Below are 17,331 nucleotides of genomic sequence, written 5' to 3'. Positions count from 1 at the left end.
GCGTTGTTTGTTGAAACAAGCAGTTGGTGGATTATTACTATTGTCTTTTTAACAGGTTGGCAAGTGTAGGTGAGACATCTAGAAATGGAACAAGAGAATAGAGGGAATACTGGTAATTGTTTTCCGTTGAACTTTGTGGAAAGGAGGGTAATCGTTATAGTAATATCCTCCTTTTCTATAACGATTGACATGTTGAAGATTTGGAATATCTAAATACTATCAGTATTCAGTATTCAGAACTACTCTCTAATGTCACTGTTCTGGGGGATTGGAAACATCCTTCATAATAATCAATGGACGTTAGATTTGGAAGATCTACAAAGCAAATCATTTCAAATAATCTCAATCATACTTCGCATTATCAATGAAGTTGAATCATCATCATCTCTTCCAGCAAGTGCACAATCACCGAGTTGAATGGATTGTAATGATGGAAGATCTACATCAATCATTTCATTCGAATTCATTCAATACTTTCAATTATTGTTGATAGGGAATCTGAGAATGCCTCATCACCTAATGTAATGAATTGTAGATTTGGAAGATCTATGCATCATTCAAATATTCAATATCATATCAATACCTCGAATCACAAACGAATTATGATAGAAACTGTGTGAGACGTAATAATAACTTCTATTGGAATTGCTGTTACTCAAATATGAATAGCTATAGGAATTTGATTGGTAATATGAACCAATAATAATACTTTTCAACAAAGGTAAATTCTTCAATTCAAAGTCTCCTCCAAAATCACTGAAACTGCATTCACCAATTTGAATGGATTCCAATGATTCACAATTCAATATGTGGAATGACTTCGATTCATCATCTCCATTACTATTCTTTTTCTGCGTAAATGAATTCTTGCCGATTTTGATAGTTTTCAATCGATTCAATCTATCGATTTGGAATGTTTTCACTGATTCAAAACATCCATCGCCGATTTCGATTGATTCCAGAGAAATCAAATTGGATAGATTCATCAATTCTGTATTGTCAAAAGAGTTATTCTCTATTTTTAAACTCTTTAATCTGCTCAATCCATTCAATTCAAATAGTTTCAAAGATTTAAAGCATTCATCGCCGATTTCGATTGATTCCAGAGAAATCAAATTGGATAGATTCATCAATTGGGAATTACCGAATGCAGCATCACCTAGTTTAATGGATTGTAGATTTGGAAGATCTAATCATTACACATGCACCATAATATCAATACCTCGAATTAGTATTGAACAAGAATAGAAGTTATACCAATACTTTTCACTGCTGTACATGTGATTAGAAACGCTGTTAATATTCCCAATTTGAATGGATTGTAATTGTGGTAGATTCTTCAACTCAAAGTCTCCTCCAAAATCACTGAAACTGTATTGTCCAATTTCAATAGATTCCAATGATTCACAATTCAATATGTGGAATGATTTCGATTCATCATTTCCAACATTATCATTTCTATCTGTAAATGAATTGCTTCCGATTTTGATAGTTTTTAATCGATTCAATCTATCGATTTGGAATGTTTGTACTGATCCAAAACATTCATCGCCGATTTCGATTGATTCCAGAGAAATCAAATTGGATAGATTCATCAATTGGGAATTACCGAATGCAGCTCCACCTAGTTTAATGGATTGTAGATTTGGAAGATCTAATCATTACACATGCACCATAATATCAATACCTCGAATTAGAATTGAACAAGAATAGAAGTTATACCAATACTTTTCACTGCTGTACATGTGATTAGAAACGCTGTTAATATTCCCAATTTGAATGGATTGTAATTGTGGTAGATTCTTTAACTCAAAAACTCCTCCAAAATCACTGAAACTGTATTGTCCAATTTCAATAGATTCCAATGATTCACAATTCAATATGTGGAATGATTTCGATTCATCATCTCCATTACTATTCTTTACCTGCGTAAATGAATTCTTGCCGATTTTGATAGTTTTCAATCGATTCAATCCCTTCAATTCAAATGATTTCACTGATCCTAAACATCCATCGCCGATTTCGATTGATCGCAGCCAGTTAAATTGATTCAAATGAAGTTTATTAAACTCATTACAAGAATTGGAACTTATCACCAAGTCATTCACCTTATTATCAATGACTATCAATTCTTCATTCTTACTAATTGTAATATTGTCGCCTATTACATCATCTGTTTCATTCTTCATCTCTTCCGGTTTCTTATTCCTCAATACGCTTCGAATACTTTCATGCAATCCTTTCATATACCATCCTTCATACAAATCGGTTCCCTTCATCTCTTTTCCATAGTTCCATTCACTTTCACGAATAGCTGTTCCATTGTTTTCATCAATCAAATATCCGAGTCCATGTCTTAAAAATGTTCCTCGCATCTCACAATATCCTCCAATATATACAGGAATTCGATTCCATATCTCCAAATTATCATTCACTACATATTCGATCATTTGGTTACTATCTGCATCAAACTCACGAATGACTTGGACCAATTTGTCCTTTTGCCAATATCCCTCAAGCTTTTCTTTGCCACTTTCCATATCATATTCAATTCCATGTCCATGGCGATTCATTTCCTTATCAAATCCGCCTCGATAAATCACTATTTCAGCATTCACGTTACTTTCTGCATCATTTCTCACTTCGTACTCTTTATAACTCATTCCAAGCTTCACTGTACATCGAATTGTCATTATCAACCCTTCTTTCGTATTCTCGATCATTCTTCGATTTCCATCTTCTCCAAATATCGAATTCCAGTTTTCTTTGTGCAATACTTTACCATCCCAGTATTCAGTTATTTCTCCCTCTCGTTTTCCATTTTTCATTGTCCACGCTAAATATAAAATGCCATGCTTGAATAATTGGCAACGACCTTCTATCTTTCCATCTCTTAGTTCGCTCAATAAATACTCGTTTGAGTGTTTCCCTTGGTATGTTTGGATTTCATATTCTACTCCACCAATTTTGGCTCTCATTCGTTTACCACTCACATAATCACTCAGCAAATACCTTGATTCCTTTGCATGATGCATAATATCTAATTATCAGGACCATCCTCAAATTACAAACCGTTGTGTACCACTACCATTTTCAATTATTGAATAGAATAGATAGTTATTACCAAAAAATGATATTATAATATATCTAAATGTTATGTGTCAAATGAACATAAGATATTCCAGAATTTCTCACTATTTTTATTATAATTTATCCATATCTTTTTCCTCTCAATATCCTTCCTATATTCCATTTCTTCTATTTTTCAAACAAACAAACAACTGCATTCCCTTTTCCAACACGGACGCAATATAAAACATTCCAATCAACACAAGAAACATAAAAGCGATCAGAATAATTACATTTCTATCATCACTGCTGTCTACACTCTAAATTACCATGTTACATCGCGTACCCCATTCCTTTTCAACGACTTGTTCCTTCGTTGTTCCTTCGGCTGCTTCAGTTGCTTTGGTTGTCTCTGCATCTTCCACCATTTCGCGAAGCCCTTTCACCACATCTTCCGGCATGGATTCAACAACTATGATTATCACACACAATATTTAAAAAAATAACCTACACGACTGCACACGATCTTTGTCCTTGATAGAAATCGGTTTAAGGCCAAATTTGATTCCTGCTAATGCAAAATGAAGCAAAGCGTTCACAATTTGCTTCTTCTATTCGAGTGATAACCACATTTATGAATCCTACATCCCCACGATCAAACATTGAAACACTCACACAATCGTTTGCATCGATCCCCATGCTCTGGCAACACTTTGCAAAGATTGTCAGATTATCTCGCGCATAAAACGAATTCTTATCTAGTACAAATAGCAGCGCTACGACTCAGCTACCTTCGCTTTCATGATATTTGCCAATTTCGACGGAAGGAAGACAATGTTTCACCACTTCACACAAAGCCTACTTTTATTACTTCGAATCCACATCACTACCACACCACTCTTCAGCGATTCTGCCAAATTCGAATCAATCTCCTTCCCCAAGAGTTGAGACAACCAAGCTGCAATCTCAACGGAAAGATACTACAACGTAATGAGCTCGCAATGGAGTGACATCGTATTCTTCCTCAATAAACTTTATCCGATCTTCCGAGATGGAACGCCCCTTCCGAGGTTCACTCTTCAGGAGACGTCCCGAAGACATAGCAGGCGCGGTAGAAGATACTTCCATAGTCCGAACACGTTTTTGTAAAAGTAACGGTAATCAAAGAAACTCCCTAACAGGATTCAACAAACAGTCCAAGAAAAAACATTACATTTTCCATAGAATCAGAATCCCTGCCGACCCGAGCAAAACACCCGAGCCCTTCCCTTGCATCCCCATTACGCCTCAAATTGGCTCGTTCCAAACAGAATCTTCAATTTCTTCCCCACAGGCATCGTCTCGCGCGACACCACCATCTGATACGGCGGGAACGCATACGAAAACTGCGCTCCGCGCGCCGCGGTTCCCTCCATTCCCTCGCCCTCCCTCGCTTTTCCCGCTTTCCCCGCGTTTTTCGCCAGCCCCAGCAGCGCGTCATAATACACGTTGGCCGCAATCGCGACCCTCTGCGCCGTGTACTTCACCGCGCGCAGCGCGACCTCCTGGGCACTGCCCAGCGGGAAAAACTTGGCGCGGAACCAGCAGGAGCCGTAGTTGGGATCGACGTAGACGCAGCGCGTCAAAATCGGCTGATAATCGCGGGCTATGAGCAGAGCGGAGAGGAAGCAGGGGTTGTTGCTCTGGCCGAAGGCGAGCAGCTCGTCGGAGAGGATCATGGAGAGCCGGATCGCCTAGATAGAATCGTGGAAACGGAGAAACCTCGATGAAGGAGTCACCGTATTGCGGAGTGAAGTGGACGGCGAACATGAGGCAGCGCTGCGCGTTGCGCGGGCTGAAATGCCGGGAGGTGGGGTTGAGGAAGACGCGCGCGCCCTCGCACCAGACCTCGCCGGAGCGCGCCACGAACTTGAGCGCCGCGTAGAACTGCCGGAGCGCCGCGGAGGGGCCGAACAATCTGCGTGAGTGAGAGAGAGAGAAAGAAAGAAAATACTGGTGAGCGATTTGGATGAAGGAGGACCACAAACGACCCGCGGTGGGATCGCGGCGCAGCGAGTCGATGCATAAATGGTACGCGTCCAGCGCGCGGTTCTCGCGGAAGAGCTGGTTCACTCGCTCCAAAACCAGCTTCCACTCGTCGGGGAAGCGCCGCATGTTCCACTGGATCACGCGGCTCGCTTCGCCCTGCCGCCCAATGAAGTCCAGAATGCGCGACAGCTCCAGAGACACCGCGTGGACGCTCTGCGACGGCGCGAACTCCGTGCTCCGCATCAAACACTGCTTGGTAGCTCCTCCGAACGCCTACTCGGATCGCGGACCGACGATTCCCCGCCAGCGCCTGCACGCGGCCCGCCAAAATCCACACCTTCCACTTGTGGTCGTCCTCGCAGAACTCCACGCAGCGGCGCAGCGAGTCGAAGCAGACCCGGATTACCGCGGGGTAGACCTCGCAGTAGGACCGCAGTCGTCGCTTTTTGGCGCGCGTCCAGAGGCGGATGTGCGTGAACGAGCGGAGATGCGCCTGCGCGGCGACGTAGTTCATCTTCCAGTAGTGCTCCTTGGCGAGACACTTCTCCGCGCGCTCCAAATATCCCTCCAATTCGCTATTGTTGGCGCGGGAACGGATGTCTCCGCGGCGGCAGGCGAACGTGTGGTGCTGCTCGAACACCGAGAAGGAGAAGAACCAGAACGTTTCCTGCCGCACCTGCTTGTTCAGCACCGCTTTCAGGAGCTGCAAGCCCTTCTGGTAGTCCTCCGCCTTGAACACGAAGCGGATGTAGTCCAGATAGATCGGCTGCTGCGGCTGCAGCTGCTTCGTCCGCAGCAGTCGCTCGAACAGCTCCGCTGCCTTGTACTGGCAGCCCATCTTCGCCACCACCAGCGCGATCTCGATGCGATCTCGCTCGTTGTACACGCCGGGCAGGCTCATGAACCGATCCGCGCCCGCGATCACGCCCTGCACGTTCCGCAGACGCTCCTCGGCCTTGACCAGCCGGCTCAGCAAGGCCTCGCTGTCCGGAATGCACTGCAGGCCCTGCAGCAGCACCTCTCGGCTCTTGCTGATCAGACCCTGGTCGAAATAGCAGCGCGACCAGTCCTGCCAGGCCAGATAATTGGTCGGATACTCGAGACACAGTTCCTGGTAGACACGCAGCGCCTCCTCCAATTGACCGCGTTTCTTAAAGTCGTTCGCCTGCTCCACTTGCTGGCGCGGCAGACCCGACTTCCACGTCGATTTCCCGCACTCGCCGCCAGCCGCCGAATGCGGATTTGAGGATCTCGGTGGCGGATTTGAAGATCTTGACGGCGGATTTGAAGATCTTGACGGCGGATTTGAGGATCTTGACGGCGGATTTGAAGATCTTGACGGCGGATTTGAGGATCTAGGTGGCGGATTTGAGGATCTTGACGGCGGATTTGATGCATAGGGGGGATAGTCGGAGGGGCGATGGCGGGTTGGAGGGACGGAGTAAGGCGGGACCACACGCTGGGAGGGAGGATAGGGAGGGTAGGGAGCGGGTTCCGCGGGAAAAGGGTGCAGAAAAGGGGAATCGTCTTCCCAAAGAGAAGATTCGAAATGAGGAGGATGAGGATGATGAGGACGATGATTAGGAGAGGGGGTAGGAAGGGGAGAATACGAAGAGTTGTACGGTTGTCGGTAGGATGGGTTGGGTGATATTCTGGTTTGAGAATATGAAATTGGGTTGGGAGAGGGAGGAAGGCGGAAATTAGGATTATGGTGTTCTGGGTAGGAATAGTAAGGATAGCGATCTCGAGGGATTGAAGTTACCTGAGAATACGGCTGAGGGGAACGAAATTGCTGTTGTTGTTGGAAGGGAATGTAATTTCTAGATTCCGAGCGTGTACAATCAAAATACATATCGATTCCAGCAGTTTCAGGGTAGTGGAGAGGGGAATAAGGCTACACAATAATCTTCTTCTTTCGAGGGACTACATTATGCGGATACCGTTCGTACATGTATGGTTCATACCGGCGCTCAGTGGGAAAGAAAGAGTACTCACCAGAAATAGAACTGTCGTTACGTCCACTCAAAGTTGCCTGATAACTATCATTATTTTCTATACTATACGGGTTATTCTACATGGTTAAATCTCGGACTCCGTACCCACCATTCGTTTAATTTCGAAAAAGTGCAGTAAAACACGGTCTTTGCGATGTCTCTAAGTGAAGAAATGCTTCTACCGACAATAGGAGGATAGAGCTCGCAAAAATACTATCACCAGAACGTTTCAACACAAACAGTCCAGTCTTGTTTTTCCTTCGTACCCTCTTTTTCTTTTTCCTTTTCTTTCTCTTTCTCTTTCTCTTTTTGGGCCTGCAGCACCTTCAGACCGAACCGGTACATCTTGATCAGTCGGAACAGCACATTCAGCGAGATGAACAACAACAGCGGCAAAATCAAATAGAGCATCAGTTTGTACACGTTCATGTCCCGCACTCCATAAAGAACGGCTCTACACCCAAGAGAAGTGAACATCGGATAGAGCACCGCGCACGCCAGCGCTCGCAGAACTATCGGAAGGTACTACAACTTACTGCCTTTTTATGGAATTCCAAACTTCAAACGGCCACGCGTCCGAGATGCGGCACAGCATTCCCAAAAAGACCGCCACAGCACACACATAGCGCCAGTTTTGAATATTCAACCCCTCCTTCTTCTCGATGTACGATAAAACATTCTTCGGATACACTCTCGATTCAAACAAAATGTAGTGCGCCTTTCCGTCTTTTCGGATCGGCATGATGCGGTAATCGTTCTGAATTCCGTACACTGTCACCTCGAACGGCATGCGCTCCGTTTCGAAGCCAACACGAATATCTCCCACCATACATTCCGCATCCCACTTTTCTTCCTCTTCATCTGTTAAAATCGTCATGTTTTGCCTTCCTAGCTTATCGGTGCGGCCTACATCGCGAATGCTGCTATAGTACCAGTATTTGCTAACATAGAGGAATCCATGCTTTTTCGTGCTAGATGGAACGTATTGTGTGGAAAAACTCGTCGCCTCATAGCGATTTGTGAAAGTGTGCTAGCAGCATGAACCCTGAATTCGAAGTGTCTACTGTGTGGTTGAAAAAGGGTGGATCGACTACGTAGGAGCCGATGAGAATGCGGCGCGGAACAGAAACGCGAGAAGGGAAGGGATCACGATCAATGTTGACGTGGTGCTCTTCGTCTACGAAATCGTCGGAGGAAATGCTACAAATTGTGTAGAGTCGTTTGAGCAGTACAGGTGATCAACCCAGCCTTTCTCATACGAAACAGTCCCGTCAGCATTCTTCACCTATGACATTAACTCTATTGAACTTAAAAAAACAATACCTCACTCCATTGACAATACTCGGTAATACGACGAACACGCAATTGATTTCCAAAGTTGAGATCAAACTCCTCCTCGCGAAGAGAATGGTGAGGATGTGGCTGTACCATTACACTCTACTCAGAATTATACCTTCACATGCATTGAATAAAGCATCACAATGTGACGATCATACAAATTCCGGGTACGATTGTCATCCGGAAGGATATACTACACTTCGATGCTCGACAACACGAATACAGCTTGATTTACATAGTTTTCAATCTCTGCAGCCTTATCTCCCAAAATGCGTTCTTGGAAGATAAGATAGTTTACCCCGATTAATATCAAAACAAACCCCAGTGTCTCCAGAACGAATTGGCCCAAGCTACGACATTAGCCTCCATCCCTCTCTATACCCCACCCCATTCCGTTCTGCTTCATTTCTTCGGTTTTAACTTCCTCTTTCTGCGTTTCTGCCATGAAATGCACAAAATTTCTGAAACAAACAGATCATCGATTGTACGACTTCGTTACGCCCGAATATGCCATCGCGCTCTTCCTCTTCTTCTACTCATCACCTCTCCTCCCTTTCTGCACCTTCGTATCCGCGTTCTGATACATCATCGGCATGGGCGTCGGCATGACGGCCTCATTCTGCGCCAGATACTTCTACTCCTCACCTCTCTCTCCTCTCCTCCCACTCTCAACAACACGAGCTTCAGAATGTCCTGCTTGAGTCGGTCGAGCGTATCGCAGATCCTCCGCGTGGCCATCCGCGGAATCTGCACGTTCAGTTTGCACAGAATCGCGTTCAGACGCTCCTGCGTGTTGTCTGCAAAGAACGTCGTCGCGATCTACCGACAATCCTAGCACCCACACGCACTTTATTATCGAATCGGGCGCTGCGCAGCGAGACGCCAGCGGTCCGCTTGAGGTACACAGGCGGTTCTGGGAGTGATCGGGGTTTGATCGACCGGACCTTTCGCGATGGTGAGCACCGAGTCGAGGTTGTCGTAGCGGCTGGGCCCTTCCGCGGGCTCCACGTTGCCGATTCGGTTGATGAGCGCGTTGATGTCGTCGATCTGCGCCTCCAATTCGCGCTCGGCGTCGTCTAAAAGGCTGCTCGTTTGGAAGATAATGTCTTTTAAAAAGCGGTGGTTCTTCACCAGCGAGCGGTCGAAGCTGCCAGTCAGGAGCACAGAGAGGAACCCACTTGCGGCAGTAGAGGAGCTCTTCTTCGTTGGTGCGCTGGTAGTTGTGCTTGCTGCGCAGGTCGAAGATCGCATGGGTCACGGCCATGAAGTGGTCTTGGCAGATCTCGAGGGTCGCGTTGCTGTTCTCGGCGGAGAACATCGTCACGATCGCAGGCCAGCGGAGATTGTAGCTAGGATCAAGGATTACAAGATGGAGTGAACCTCCGGCATAAATTGAATAAACGGTCCGCATCGACCTTGTTCAGGGATGGGATTTTTGTGCGGATCTCTTCGAATTCGGCATCTTCCCAGAACATGAAAAGAGAGGGGCGTACCCGTATATTCTATAATACATGTGGGGTGGAGAGGGATATCCGTCGGAGCCACGGCCGGAGGACTTCCAACACGTCTCCAGTAAACTACTTCGTCAATTTTGTCATGACCGGCTAGAGGAATGGGAGCCAGCTCCCATTTCCCAGCCTTTTCCTTGTTCATATTGATTCCTACAGAAACAAGCCAAATTGCACGTCACACCTTTAGATGTGTAGGAAGGAACTAAGGTCGGAGGGTTCTCTCCGGAGAGAATGTCTTCGAGAAGTTTGGGACGCTTCCTCGAAACTTGCTCCGAATCCTGCTCCTCTTTCCTCCGTTTCTTTGTTCTTTCCACGGTAGGAACTCTCCGAAATGCAAGCGTCGAAAGCAGAGCTTCCATGAGTTGCAACAAACAAAAAATGAAATACGACAGGAATCATGGAGCAAACCATTATGAACCAAATAGAATATAAAAATAGAGGACAGGCAATTCGCCATTCCATTCCATTTCATTTCATTCCATTTCGCAACACAGTACCGCCTCCATACGTTTTCAACAAACAAGTCAATGCGAAAAGTTCATTCTCCATCCCACATAGATTATCAGAAGCAGGAAAACCAAGTACACGACCACTTGCATCCACACCATCGGATCTACCCTTCACAGCCTCCCTCTCGCCTACTCGCTCTCTCCATCGCTCGCACACTCACCGTGTAATCCACCGACGACGACACCACCCATCCCTCATCATCGATCTCCCGATTCACCACCTTCTTATACTCCTCTCCAAACTTCGCTCTCTGCTCCGCCGTTGCCAAACAGCTCGTCGGCGCCACGTACGTCACCCCGGTCACCGGCAGCGCGTGCTCCGCCACCATCTACATCCCAATCTTCGTTTGCCGCCAACTTTTCCCCGCCAATGAAACGACGGAAACTCCAAAACGCCCACTTCGCCTTCGCTGGTTCCCACCAAAAACGATGATTGGCTCGCTCTGGTTCACCGCGGGAATCCACGCCTACTCGAACGAAACGCAGCTGAAACGCCCTTTCCCCAGCGAAACCTTCTTTTCTTGCCGCCATTTGACCTGATTCCCCGCGGAATCCGGACCAAACACGAGAGCGAGAGAAGAACCGCGGGGGAGTGTGTAGAAGATGACGAGAACCGCGGGGGACGGGAAGGAAATGGCGACGACGCGCGCGGAAGCGATCGGGGAAGCGATTCGCTGGAGAATTCCGAAGGTGGAAAGCTCGATAACCGCGGTTTCTCCGTTTTGCGAAGCGGCGAGAAGCTGTGGAGTAAAAGAAAAAGGAAAATCGAAAAACGAAGTTTTGGGTGGGATTGAGAACCAGCGAAGAAATCGGACACGAAAATAAATTTAAGTGGTTTGAAAGGCGAAGGTCGCAGCCCGAAGTCGTTTTGCAAAACTCCCAGCTGCGGAGAATGCCGTCTTCGCCGCCTGTGAAGAGAGAAACGTCGTCTTTTTTAACGGCCAGAGCGTTCTGGAGGGAATGGCGGGAAATTCATTTTTTACTTGGAGGGGCCGCTTTGCGAAGTCGGTTTGGACGAAGAGCACGCGCTCGAGGCTAGGATGAAGGAAAGATGGCGAAACCAACTTGATGTGACTGTCATCTTCTCCTCGGACCACGCGGTAGATTACTGTACCGTTACGCAGGCAACCGAATAGAAATCTTCCCTAGATTTTAGGTAGCAGAGAGAGAGAAACGTTAGAAGCAGGAACAATGCGATGAATCAGATCTTGGTCTGTATTGAACGTGACTAGGGGTCGGAAGTGCAGTTTGTTGTCTGCAGCTCGTTTAATACCCCCAACTGCCTAGATATCGCTCAACTTCGTCATCCCTACAATATAATTCTTAATTCCACTTTTCGATGCACCACCACCTCCGCACAGAACCAGTTGAGGCGATTTTCCTAAAGATAACGAACCGGACAGCACATTAACTTGTTTCCCTCCGTAGGAAGGAAGGGCAGATAAAATCCGTCATACAGTACACGGGAGAATCGAAGGCGATCTGTCTTTCAGTCATTTACAAAAAACAATGGGATTCTTTTGGATATCAAACAAACACGTTTAGAAAAACCATCCACGCTGGTTGAGACCAAAATTCTTCTCCATCTGGTCGGATTCCTCCGGGCTACCCATCACCTCTTCGTTCCACGCCTACGTCATCTCTAGCAGCTGCTCCACCACAGGAGCGATCTTCACCTTCTCCGACTTTGTCGAATCACACAGGAACTTCACCAGCGTGTGACGCATGTACTGCATGTTCTCTGAAACGCTGATGATCTTCATTTGCTTCATATCTCCTTCCAGCTCCGCAATATACTTATTCTTCATCTCCACCTCCTGCTGCAGACTCTCCACTTTGCTACGCCTCACCGCCCCATTCCAAATAAAAACTCCGAGTTTTGCTGGCAGCTTCGTTTCACTTCTTCCAACTCCGATCGCAGCTCCTGGATGATTTTATGCGGCAGTTTGTACATCCCTCTACACCTCACAAAGCGAGACGGAGCCTACAAGCTGGTCTCGTCCACGCTGTTGGTGAGTGAAACCAACACGCGATCGCTTTCGCTTTCGACTTCTTTTTGTGAGTTTAAAAAACAAGGCAAAACGATTCAAACGCGAGTCGCTCGACGCAGCGAGCGATCGCCGAATCACCGTCGGCATAGCCAGGCTCGCCGACGGCTCTTCTCTCTCCACAGACACTTCTTCGGACGCTTCTTTGGACGGAGAAGGCGACCGGGCTTGCTGTTTTCGCGGGATTACCACCACCGAGTCCACCGAATCGATCGATTTCACGGCGGACTCCGCGGTTTTCTGGATGAGTTGGCTGATTTCGGAGCGAAGCTGCTGGACGGTGCTGCGCAATTCCTGCACGTCGCGCTCGCGAGCATCGTTGAGGTCCTGCTCGGCCTCGATCACCGCGTTCAGCTCGTCGATCTCTTTGCTCTTCGCAGAGAGCGAGGCCTCTTTCTCAGCCAACGTCTGCTCCAAGTCGCGTTTGCTGGCTTCCAACTGCGTCAATCGCGCCGTCGAGTCCGCCAATTGCGTTTGCAAAATCTGCAGCTCGCTGGTGGAATCGTCGGATTGCTGCTGCACGCGCTGCTGGATCGAAGCGAGCTCCTGCTGCGCCTCGGTGAGCTCTCGCTGGAGCTTGGCGATCTGCGCCGTGGCTTCTTCGTTTCGCTCTTGAAGCAAAAGCGTCGCGGCTTTGGTTCGCTTTTTGTACGCCTCGAACGACTGCGAAACCTGCTGAAGCTCTTTGAGCGACGATTCTTTCGAGACGTCGGCTTCCATCGAGAGACGTTTTGTGAGCGAGGAAAGCTCGTCAGGAAGCGGAGTATCGGGGAAGGCGGTGAGGAGCGTGGATTCGTAGACCCATTTGCGAACGGTTTCCGTTTTGTCGTCGGATTGGTGAGTGAAGCAGACGAAGACCCAGGACGTTGCGCCTTCCTGCGTCGAGGAACCGTCGATTCGAAGGCGATAGAGCGGCTGGATAAGAAGCTGCGAATCGGCGGGGAAGGGAAGCGTCGATGCGTCGGCGAACGTGCGAAGCGAAGCGTTCTGAGGGTTAGAAAGAAGAAGAGAGAAGGAAAACGTCTTTTTCGAGCTGGTCGAGTTTCTTTTGAAGCTGTGAGAGAACGACGACGGTGCGGGCTTCGCCTTGCTTTTTAATGGCCAATTCGTCGGTCATGGATTCTTTGAGCTTCGCAATGTGGCTCTAAAGCATAAGGAATATACCAATATGTAGATGTACGAGTTGGTTTTCTTTATCGGACACTTGATCCTCGAGATTTTTCTACCATTCAATCGAAATCAAGAACGAAAACGATGTTGGCTTGCAGGGTTTTAATCATCGTTCCGAGCTCTGCAATGACTTGCTCTTTCTCGCGAAGCGTTCGATCCTTTTCTAGCATTTCGTCGGAGTGATGGCTCAGCTCTTCCTTCATTGTGATTACCGATGCGTTTAGATTGGAGATTTGGCTTTGAAGCTGGGATTTCTCGCCTTCTAACATCAAAATGCGATCACTGAATTGATTCTGAAGATAAAAAAGCAAGAAGTCAATGTGTACGTTTTCTTTCAACACTTTTGTCGATTTGTTGATCAGTTCTTTCATTCGCGATTCTTGAATTCGGCTATTCATCAAGCCTTCGATTGACGTGTACCTCGACTTCAATTCTTCTTCCACGGAGTTCAAACGCGAACCGAGCTCTTTCTTTTCTTGCTGAAGCTTCGAAACTTCTTCATGAAGACTTTGATTCTCTCGCGATAAGGAAGCTGCCTTATCGGCTTCCTGCGTAAGACTCTGTCAATGAAACAAAAGAAGAATGGAAACCTCGATGGACTCTTCTTTCTGACGAAGGGCTACAATGAGCTGATCGTTTGTCTCTGCGAACTGGGAATTTGCGTCTTGCAATTGGCTCTAGGATTGAAGGAAACAGTGGAGAAGAACGATTGTAGAGACTTGTTCTTGGACCGTTGCAGATGAAGAAGAAAGCTGCGCAGATAAATTCGATATTTCTGCTTGATTTTGTTCCGTAGTTTTGTTCAAAGATTCATTTTGGTTCTTCAATTCAGCAATTTCATTTTCCTTGGCATTCACACTCTCTTTCAATCCTTCGATTTCTTTCTTCAATTCAGCGATCTCATTCAATAATGATGATTCTTTATCAGAATTAGTACTCTGAAGAGATTCATTTTGGTTCTTCAATTCAATGATTTCATTATCTTTCATGCTCACACTCTCTTTCAATCCTTCGATTTCTTTCTTCAATTCAGTGATCTCGTTAGATAGTGATGATTCTTTATCAGAATTAGTACTCTGAAGAGATTCATTTTGGTTCTTCAATTCAGCAATCTCATTCTCTTTCGAATTCACATTCTCTTTCAATCCTTCAATTTCTTTCTTCAATTCAGCGATCTCGTTAGATAGTGATGATTCTTTATCAGAATTAGTACTCTGAAGTGATTCATTTTGGTTCTTCAATTCAGCAATCTCATTCTCTTTCGAATTCACATTCTCTTTCAATCCTTCGATTTCTTTCTTCAATTCAGCGATCTCGTTAGATAGTGATGATTCTTTATCAGAATTAGTGCTCTGAAGAGATTCATTTTGGTTCTTCAATTCAATGATTTCATTTTCCTTGGCATTCACATTCTCTTTCAATCCTTCGATTTCTTTCTTCAATTCAGTGATCTCGTTAGATAGTGATGATTCTTTATCAGAATTAGTGCTCTGAAGAGATTCATTTTGGTTCTTCAATTCAATGATTTCATTTTCCTTGGCATTCACACTCTCTTTCAATCCTTCAATTTCTTTCTTCAGTTCAGCAATCTCATTCAATAATGATGATTCTTTATCAGAATTAGTACTCTGAAGAGATTCATTTTGGTTTTTCAATTCAGCAATCTCATTCTCTTTCGAATTCACATTCTCTTTCAATCCTTCGATTTCTTTCTTCAATTCAGTGATCTCGTTAGATAGTGATGATTCTTTATCAGAATTAGTACTCTGAAGAGATTCATTTTGGTTCTTCAATTCAGCAATTTCATTCTCTTTCGCATTCACATTCTCTTTCAATCCTTCGATTTCTTTCTTCAATTCAGCGATCTCATTCAATAATGATGATTCTTTATCAGAATTAGTGCTCTGAAGAGATTCATTTTGGTTCTTCAATTCAATGATTTCATTATCTTTCATGCTCACACTCTCTTTCAATCCTTCAATTTCTTTCTTCAATTCAGCAATCTCGTTAGATAGTGATGATTCTTTATCAGAATTAGTACTCTGAAGAGATTCATTTTGGTTCTTCAATTCAGCAATCTCATTCTCTTTCGAATTCACATTCTCTTTCAATCCTTCGATTTCTTTCTTCAATTCAGTGATCTCGTTAGATAGTGATGATTCTTTATCAGAATTAGTACTCTGAAGTGATTCATTTTGGTTTTTCAATTCAGCAATCTCATTCTCTTTCGCATTCACATTCTCTTTCAATCCTTCGATTTCTTTCTTCAATTCAGCGATCTCATTCAATAATGATGATTCTTTATCAGAATTAGTGCTCTGAAGAGATTCATTTTGGTTCTTCAATTCAATGATTTCATTTTCCTTGGCATTCACACTCTCTTTCAATCCTTCGATTTCTTTCTTCAATTCAGTGATCTCGTTAGATAGTGATGATTCTTTATCAGAATTAGTACTCTGAAGAGATTCATTTTGGTTCTTCAATTCAGCAATCTCATTCTCTTTCGAATTCACATTCTCTTTCAATCCTTCGATTTCTTTCTTCAATTCAGCGATCTCATTCAATAATGATGATTCTTTATCAGAATTAGTGCTCTGAAGAGATTCATTTTGGTTCTTCAATTCAATGATTTCATTTTCCTTGGCATTCACACTCTCTTTCAATCCTTCGATTTCTTTCTTCAATTCAGCGATCTCATTCAATAATGATGATTCTTTATCAGAATTAGTACTCTGAAGAGATTCATTTTGGTTCTTCAATTCAGCAATCTCATTCTCTTTCGAATTCACATTCTCTTTCAATCCTTCGATTTCTTTCTTCAATTCAGCGATCTCGTTAGATAGTGATGATTCTTTATCAGAATTAGTACTCTGAAGTGATTCATTTTGGTTCTTCAATTCAGCAATTTCATTCTCTTTCGAATTCACACTCTCTTTCAATCCTTCGATTTCTTTCTTCAGTTCCTCGGATTCTTTGTCCCATTCTTCTTTTTGATTCTTCAATTCCAGAAGATGTTGATTCTCTTCTTTCTACCTCTTACATTGCCAATCGATTCCGTACCTGCTTACCGATCATCACCTTCGCCTTGGCCAAGAGCACTTTGAGCTCCTCCACTTTCTTCTTTAGTGATTCCAACTCTTCGTTTTTCCCTTTCTACAAAAATAAAACCAAGCCAACAAACCAACGAGAAGTTCGTCGTTCTTCTCTGCCTGCTGACGAAGCTCATCATTTACCGATGACTAGCTATCAAGGACAATCTCTGATCTTACAAATAACGTTGTTTTCTCCTGGATCAGTGTAGATATTTGCATCTCCGCATTTTCGTTCTTCTCGACCAGAAGTTTCTATTGTTTAGGCTTATACAACTTCAGTACATAATTCTCTTGGAGACTGGACAGCTCCTTAGACAGTTGCTAGGGATTAACGGTCAGCAATATACTTACTTCATTCGAACTCTTGAGCTCGTTCATTTCCTTTGATGAAGCTCCCTATTCATGTTAATCTGACACAACATTATACAGCTTCCTCTTCCAACGTAGCTATTTTCTCTTTCAGCTTAGCCTCGGATTCTTCATGCTGTTGCTACATCTAAGCTATATTTCCAAGCCATACAATCCGTTGCTTCATCACTGTAGCTACTCGCTTCAGTTTCTCATAGTTTGTT

At 44.8% G+C, this 17,331-nt stretch overlaps 1 protein-coding gene; it reads right to left on the bottom strand.

Moving 5' to 3' along the window:
- Nucleotides 1-3,415: 3,415 nt before the first annotated feature.
- On the bottom strand, nt 3,416-16,893 carry GSBLH_T00003113001 (uncharacterized protein; the record flags this gene model as incomplete). XM_013041790.1 has 6 exons in its annotated part: nt 3,416-3,541; nt 3,581-3,680; nt 3,715-3,927; nt 3,960-4,049; nt 4,081-4,190; nt 16,746-16,893. 4 exons carry the CDS (start codon nt 16,891-16,893, stop codon nt 3,853-3,855), a joined length of 423 nt encoding a protein of 140 aa, XP_012897244.1. The 3' UTR covers nt 3,416-3,541; nt 3,581-3,680; nt 3,715-3,852.
- Between the last annotated feature and the right edge of the window lie 438 nt (nt 16,894-17,331).

This window comes from Blastocystis hominis, assembly GCF_000151665.1.
Source record: "Blastocystis hominis, Singapore isolate B (sub-type 7) whole genome shotgun sequence assembly, scaffold_25".
NCBI classification, from domain to species: domain Eukaryota; class Bigyra; order Opalinata; family Blastocystidae; genus Blastocystis; species Blastocystis hominis.
This window is presented reverse-complemented; position numbering and strand designations above follow the sequence as displayed.